The sequence below is a fragment of the Mytilus californianus genome, unplaced genomic scaffold (assembly GCF_021869535.1).
Source record: "Mytilus californianus isolate M0D057914Y unplaced genomic scaffold, xbMytCali1.0.p SCAF_8, whole genome shotgun sequence".
Lineage (NCBI taxonomy): Eukaryota > Metazoa > Mollusca > Bivalvia > Mytilida > Mytilidae > Mytilus > Mytilus californianus.
The window spans coordinates 36,934,949-36,942,999 of record NW_026262734.1 but is presented as its reverse complement, the minus strand read 5'-3'; the positions used below and the strand labels follow the sequence as shown (position 1 = coordinate 36,942,999).

At 34.8% G+C, this 8,051-nt stretch overlaps 1 protein-coding gene across 1 annotated transcript; it reads right to left on the bottom strand.

Moving 5' to 3' along the window:
• Positions 1–1,088: 1,088 nt before the first annotated feature.
• On the bottom strand, positions 1,089–5,064 carry LOC127711800 (complement C1q tumor necrosis factor-related protein 3-like). The gene is made up of 4 exons (XM_052217936.1): positions 4,830–5,064; positions 3,893–3,993; positions 1,753–1,980; positions 1,089–1,289 (listed from the first exon to the last, which is right to left on the bottom strand). Exons 1-4 carry the CDS (start codon positions 5,062–5,064, stop codon positions 1,158–1,160), a joined length of 696 nt encoding a protein of 231 aa, XP_052073896.1. The 3' UTR covers positions 1,089–1,157.
• Between the last annotated feature and the right edge of the window lie 2,987 nt (positions 5,065–8,051).

The window sequence follows — 8,051 nt, the reverse complement described above, 5'->3', positions numbered from 1 at the left end:
CATATATAAGACTAATGTAATAACTGTTTCTGTTAGCTTTACCTGTTGTGGGCGATTTTTTTCTGCACAAATCAACAATAACCGACAATAGATTGTGTACTCTGGCTATGCTACAATATTGGTTGGATAGAACGTGTGGAGATTCTAAAGTGTTGGGATTCATCAGGTCACAAGAAAGATGTGCTAATCTTTGACAAATCAAAACACTAATCTACCAATATTCATTACAAAATACTTGAAAAGCTAAAAATAAAAGAAGAATTTATATCAATAATTCATATGCATGATCAGTTATGGAATGTCAAAGGCGGATACAAAAAGGGGTTAAAGGGCCAGCCCCTCCCCTAATGCCTGCTAATTTGTGTTTTACTGATTGATTGTTGCCGTTCAAGTTTGACTGAGGTATCGAAATATATGCATGGACTAAGGGATTTATAAATACCCAGTCACGTCGTGTCGTAATGGGGATGTTAATCCAATGCCTCGTAAAGAGAGAGAAAAAATATATCACTTTCTCTGCACGAAAAATGTATTCAAAGGATTCGCTGGTGGCATGTGTCAAAGCAACATGTTTGGCCTTATCGAAATTTACCACATTTTCCAGTTGCATTCGAAATCATCCCCATGCTTCATCAGGATCCAACAACTTTGTGGAACCAGCTGCTGTTCAAACTACTATTATATATCTCTGGTAAACTCTGTCAAATTTATTGTTTATTTAATCTCGTCCTGAATATGCAAGAAAAGCAAACAACAATCTTAACGTCCAGTGACAAATATCTAATGCATATTCAATACGAGAACAAATTAACAATAAGTCAAATAAATGTTCGACCGGGATGGAGGGTGGAAAATTTTACTGACACCGGAAAAGGGTAATTTGGATAGAAAAAAAAAAGATATGTGCTTTCAAACAGGCCACCGCATAGAGATAGTGCACAGGACTTTAAGCAACAATTCCGCAAATTTGATGGAGTACTCTCCTACAATGACAACGAGAAATTCCAGGAGATGACAACTGAACAAACTACAATATTAACCTTAATATAACGTTCATTTTTGCATAAAGGATTATTTTTCAAAAGACACTAAGTCAACATAATTTTATTTTTCAAATCATAATGACAAGTTTTTCCTTGTGAGATAAGATTTTGCATCTAATCACCAGTCGAAGCGCTATCGTTTATCTGGTACACTAAGAATCCAGAAAACGTGGTGTAGTCTTCGCCGTGTAAAGTTCCTTTACCTTGTGCTCCTGTTCGAATCCAAACATGTTTTCCTTTGTCAACCTATAAAAAGTAAAGAAAATATCTTCAAAGCATATTCGTGTTATGTCAAAACATACACGTCCATAGCAGGCAGAATGTAAATGAACTGAAAGAAGTGGAATCTTTACAGCAGAGAACATAAGAAATTTTTAATTACAATTTTGATACCGTACGGTGACCTAAAGTTGTTAACTTCTACGTCATTTGGTCTTTGTTGGAGAGTCGTCTCATTGGCAATCATACCACATCTTATTTTAAATTCAAATATATATGATTCGAACTAGAGTTGATCTATGAATATCTAGTGTAAATCATTAATACACCAATCAATCATTTACATGAATCCTAAAAAAAACCCGCAATATTTATTTTTTCAGCTTTTATTTGAACTGTATAAATGTATAATAAAAGTCACACTTACTAAGTACAGTGTAGATAAACTTCATACATATACTAGCTTAATAACCTTCATTAAAGCACATACCTTCAAAAGAATTGTTTGGGAGGAGCTACCATAATCGTCTTCATTCTGGTCACCTTTTGTGTCTGCATACGCCCACGCAAGTGGTTTACCTTCAAGTACTAATTCAGTGGACTGGTAGTCGGTAGCGTCAACGTTGTTTGTCCAAGAGAAACAATATAGTCCAGAAACTGGAGCAGTAAACATGCCATTTACATCGTTGTAGACGTCAGGGCTGGTTGAAGTGAATACCTAAAATGTTTAAGATATCTTATTTCAGCTTGTACATTTATTCTATTCATTAACATATAAACTGGAGTAGAAGACATACCAAGCTACTGTCTGGGTATATATAGCTAAGCATATGACATCCCTAAGTATAGCTTTTGATTATAATTGTAGATCTCCTCACCAATTGGCGGACGTTGTCAGGTTTTAATACGGCAAGTTGGTCGTCTTTAGAGAATGCCACGCTCCCCGCACGTTAAAGATCGCTTTTGTAAAAATTGAAGGAAAGTGCAATTATTAGCAACAATAAATGCTTGATTCTTCTAACATGCATATCTATTTATATGTGTCCCATTACAATACAATAACTTCCCCTATTTGAGTCTTAATGCCAAATGTGGATCAGGATCTGCTTACACTTCCGGAGCACCTGAGATCACCCCCGGTTTGGTGGGGTTTGTGTTGCTCAGTCTTGAGTTTTCTATGTTGTCTTTTGTGTACTGTTGTTTGTCTTTTGATCTTTTCTGCCATGGCTTTGTCAGTTTATTTTCGACTTATAAGTTTGAATGTCTCTTTGGTATCTTTAACTTAAGAACACATTAGGTGGAAAGGAAATTCCTATGCTGCTTATTTTCACTGTTTTAATCAACGAAGGCATTGAGAATCTAACACAAGCACATGACAACCTACATTCACTATTCAAACTCAATCCAAAGTAAGTGTTTAAATATATTATTGTTCGCCAGATTACTGTGTGAATTATACTTGGAATTGCTGCGGCAAATTTAAGAATATATCTGGACATGCTTTCTGTATTAATAGATTAAGATTTTTAGTAAGTTTTCAGGAACAAATCTCAACATACATATCAGGACATGTTAATGTAATATAAGAATGAATCCTACTTTGTACTAGACCAACACGCTGAGCTAGATTTTCAACGTGCTAGCTCATAAGGTAACAACAGTACGGAGGAAGAAATGTCAGTCGACCTTGAAACATTATACAGCTGTCCATTCACTGCTCTTATTCCTAAATTCCACGTGCATATAGCGGAAAAGCAGCTAATACCAATTTCAACTATTGGTATTTGTTTTGAACCAGCTGTGGATCGAACCCACGACCTCCCGTATTCGTCTGTAATATCGAGATTATTGAGTAACTTGTGTTTTTAACTACGTTTTAGTTTTCGTAAAGCTCTATACTTTTTTATTCCACTGATGAAGATGTAGCACAAAGAGAATTGAGTACTGTAATGTAAAAAAGAGGAAATAAGTACACAGACACTATTCAATTACAACTGAAAATGGTAATGTACTTGTCCAAAGTCTGGAACATCGTCAATCGTGAGTGTTTGTTATTAATATCTAAATCTATTTTTGTCTTTTAAGACATTTGATCGGTCATACAATGCCTAGACCCAATATTTTGAATCTGAAATACAGTATTGACAAGGTAGAAGATTAAGAGGCGATGTTATAGGATATGGAAAATTGACAAAAAAAATACGTCAGATCAAGACAAATTCTATGTTTTTAAAAGCTTTACTTTGCTGTTGTCAACTACTCTAAATATTGTCCACATCCTTGAAGTTATGTTTTTTTCCACATGAAACGTTTCGACTTTTCATATAAAAGAAGACTATTGAATATGTAACATCGATTTTCCGACCCCGGCCTATGATAGTAGGTTTGGCATTAATTTTTCTGGTTTGGCGTCCGTCTTATATTAGTTTAAATGTGTTTTACTTAAGTTGTGGTCACGTCAAGCTTAAACTAAGGGCACGTTGATTATGGTGTGACCTTTTAAAATTATATGTCAAACTAGTGTTTTGAACCCAATTTTATGGTTCACTAATTATTGAAGTATTGTGTAAACAGTAAAGTGTCCTGTAAACACAGATTCTTGCTTTAACTTTCAAAAAAAAATCACTTACGTCATCGAAGACAACGGCATGATGAGGATCCATAGCATGTACACTGTGTCTCAACGCAGCATAAAACGCCACCTGGGAAGAAGTGAATGCTCGTTTCTTTACTGAAAATATTGTCACAGTGTAACTATTCATCATATATATATTGATATATTTAAAACGATTTGTTTTTACGATATTAAATATGATATCTAAATATACTAGTCTTAGACTAGTAGTTTGGAAACAAATATTTTTAATGATTACTAGTAGTTTTATTTCAGGTCGTTTGCTGCTTATTCTTTTTCTGTCGATGATTATCCTTTGTTTTCCTTTTTTTGAAAATTTGGAGGTAGGTTTGAATGTCGTGATACTTATCTGTTATTCAAACGGTAAATCTATTAATTATTCCAGATTTGAAAATTTCAGAAGTTGTTTCTCGGAACAATACCAAGTTAGTCATAAGCGAGACATTGTCACAATCTTATCAGTAAATTTTGTCTTTTCACCCTTCCTCGACATCCCAGTTTTGTGTTTTTTGTGTTTAATATTTTGTTATTTGTCGTTTTCTAATTTGGCTGTTATGATCCCGTATGTCTTGTTTCAGTCACATATTTTGAAATATTTTGCTAAACATATTTATGTAATATTTGCCACTGGGTGGATTCAGGGAGATAGAGGGTGTAAGCCCCCCCCCCCCCCCTTTTTTCCCCCGCTTTGATTGACAAAATACATTTGTTTAGCAAAAAATCGTCAAAAATGTATTTCTTAATGTATAATGTTACCACCCCTTTTAAAACTCCTGGATCTGCGCCTCATTACAAACTGTACATGTAAAATAAGCCACTACACGTTCAGTAACCAGCAATCCATCACATGACAGGCATAAAATGAGGTGCTGAACAATAAACATTGAACCGCTGAAACCATATATGAAAATATAAATGTTATACGTACTCACCCGTACGCTCTGATTTTAAATTTTCGATTGTTTTCATCGCCTTGGACAATCTATCAGTAAGATCAAATTTTGTCTTTTCTGCATTTTTCAATCTTGACGCAAGATCTGTCACACGATCTCGGAGTTTCTGCACATCCAGCTTCAAAGTTACAAGCGAATCCTTCAACTCTCCTCTAACTTGTGTAAGAAATCCAGCCAAAGAAAATAAAACTGTTAAATACAAGTAAGTCTTCATTGGGATTATGAAAGCACACAAGCCGGTTTGAAAATTTGGTATATTTCAGTGGATCTTATCATTAAAATGTAGTACTGTAAGAGATAAGAGAAGTAAGGAGGTGTATGTCAAGAATCAAAGTTGAAACACAATTTATCAATCTGGAACGAATATTATATGTAAAACAAGAAGTGAGCTTAATCTCAAATCTAGAATGTAAAACAAGAAGTGAGCTTAATCTCAAATCTAGAATGTAAAACAAGAAGTGAGATTAATCTCAAATCTAGAATGTAAAACAAGAAGTGAGATAAATCTCAAATCTAGAATGTAAAACAAGAAGTGAGATTAATCTCAAATCTAGAATGTAAAACAAGAAGTGAGATAAATCTCAAATCTAGAATGTAAAACAAGAAGTGAGGTTAATCTCAAATCTAGAATGTAAAACAAGAAGTGAGGTTAATCTCAAATCTATAATGTAAAACAAGAAGTGAGATTAATCTCAAATCTAGAATGTAAAACAAGAAGTGAGATTAATATCAAATCTAGAATGTAAAACAAGCAGTGAGATAAATCTCAAATCTAGAATGTAAGAGCAAACGTATGAACACGATGTGAGTAAACACTTGAGGGATGGATATATGTCGTATTATATAACGGTGTGATGAAATTTCTGGTTGTCATTTATCGGTTTAACCAAGTCCAAACGTTGTTTTTTTTTATAAGATGAAGTTAAATAAATACATCTGAAAGCTTTACAACAAATGGCAGACCCATCTACTAGGTAAATGCTACCTGTAGGGGCCTCGGTTAATATTAAATTAATCTAAAGAAACCATTGCATATCTCAAAACTTGAATTTATCTATTAGTTCTAGCTACTTGTGGTTGATTAATTTCTACTGTCATGTATCACAGACATAATAAGACAGGAAAAAGGTCAAAATGAATATGAACTCCAAAAGGGACAAGTAACTTTAATTATATATAGCAAATTGGTAAAGCTCATTGATAGGCTAGGCAAACAACATGGGTTTACTAGAGTATTGCAATATAGTTATCACTGGACTTCTCCCGTCAGTAAAACCCATGCTAAAGAGGGGCGTCCATTAGGTTGATTCGGATGTATGAATACGCAGCCACGTCTGGTCGGAAATGGGGACTGATCGGAATGGGGACGTTAAATCCTATGCTTACTGTGAGAAGAGTACAATGCTCTCCCTTTAAACAACTTTTTCAGGGGTTCTTTTGGGTCCCTCCTTAAGAAATATTTCCTGCCCCTATCAAACTAACTCTTTTTTCAGGGACAGTCGAAATTCCTGTATGTCATCCCTGCCGATCCGCTAAGAAGAACTTTCATACTGGATTTATTGTAATTATTATGCATGGCATATTTGGCACTGGACGTAAAGCAAACAAAAATCAACCAATCAATCAATATCAATCGAAATATACAGATGTACTAAAATCAGAGATATTGATAAGAATCGAAAGTCTACAGTTAATGACAACATGAGAAAACACACGTATAAAAAACATAAAAGGACGAACAAAGTAGTTAGTGGATGCCAAGTAACGATTTAAGCATGCTTCAAGTGTTGTACTTGATTGCAGATCTGGTTTTGCTGACACTCTTGGGGTGAAGAGAATTTGGAATTTGAAAAACAGTTTTTTTTCGTAAAGGAAAATGTCCAGACTGCAATATACTCTCCGAAACGGTCAAAATTGAAAATATTTCATGTACAATAAAAAAAAACTTATTTCATCCAAGCATGTTTGTTTCCATTTACACCGAATTTGAACTTAAAAATCGAAAAACTTTATAAAAAAAGTCACAAATATCCATGTTAAAATTGTACAATCGAACTCTTCGTCATTTATTGAGTACTTTATTAAGGTTGTTAAACTCAATAAAATACGGATGGCAATTTCCGCCAGAATGGACTTATAGTGAATATTACTGCTTCAGAATTACCACCCTTCATTCTGGTCGACCCCTATTACCAGATTTACCTATTGTATTTATTGTTACTAGTTCTTATCCTGAACATGCTTGAAATATTTGCAACTGGACGTAAAACAAACAAATATCAATTAATATTAGTTCTTCCTTTAACTTCTCTTCTCTAACATCGTACATATGAGGAGTATTGGCATGTTGCTGTGACATATACAGCTATTAAAGAAATAAATAGTGGTGGACGTGTCCGTTTGGATCTGAGTATCTTTCATAGCAAAAACCATACTGATTTTATACAATAATCCATTGTACATTTTGGTTCTGCAATTATTTATTTCCCGCGAAAAAGTCTCTTGAACAAGTTATACCGTAGGAGATTTTGGTTTCCCAGGAGAAGCTACTATTCACATTGCTGGTCGGTTACTGCTCATGTGAGAGATCTTTTTTTTTCCTTCGACGTTTAAAGATATGTCGCAGTTCACAATGACCAAAGACAGATTATGTGGTTAAGCCATGCTTCACGTCCATCGTACGGACAATATCGGGAAAGTGAACGCAGAAGCTGTTCTCAAAAGATGGGATCGTAGCGACATAAGAAAGGTCGAATTAGCATTCACATACAGTGACTATCATGACTATAGGTTCCACTCTTTGGGATTTATTAAAATATTATTGAAATTTGTGTTATTTTTAATGAAGCGTTGACCACACACACTTGTCCCGCTTTTTCTACTATCAAACATGTATCCTACTGTAAATGGATACATGTTTGATAGTACAAAATTCGAGGCAATTATCTGTCAGCCGGCTTTGATAGCCTAATGCAGTTCTTCATACGGTAAATATGAAACAAACGGATGTATCAAATTTTATTTCGGACCCTAATATTACAATTTTTGGCCGGGGGACTTCGCAACCCTGGACCCCTGTTAACCTGGGGGCCTCAGTCGGCGTCCCCTAAACCCCTGTCTCGTCTGTTTCCGATGCCTAGTTAAGGCCCTGCATGATGATGATGATGTACATACAGAATGTGGCGGGGTTAAACTAGTTTG

What these genes read in the sequence shown, in the direction of transcription:
- LOC127711800 (XM_052217936.1), bottom strand. Translation starts at nt 5,064, where the DNA reads ATGAAGACTTACTTGTATTTAACAGTTTTATTTTCTTTGGCTGGATTT. An exon ending in TTTAAAATCAGAGCGTACGG is followed by an intron (nt 3,994 to 4,829) that starts GTGAGTACGTAT and finishes CAATATTTTCAG; the next exon opens with TAAAGAAACGAGCATTCACT. An exon ending in ATGCCGTTGTCTTCGATGAC is followed by an intron (nt 1,981 to 3,892) that starts GTAAGTGATTTT and finishes TAAACATTTTAG; the next exon opens with GTATTCACTTCAACCAGCCC.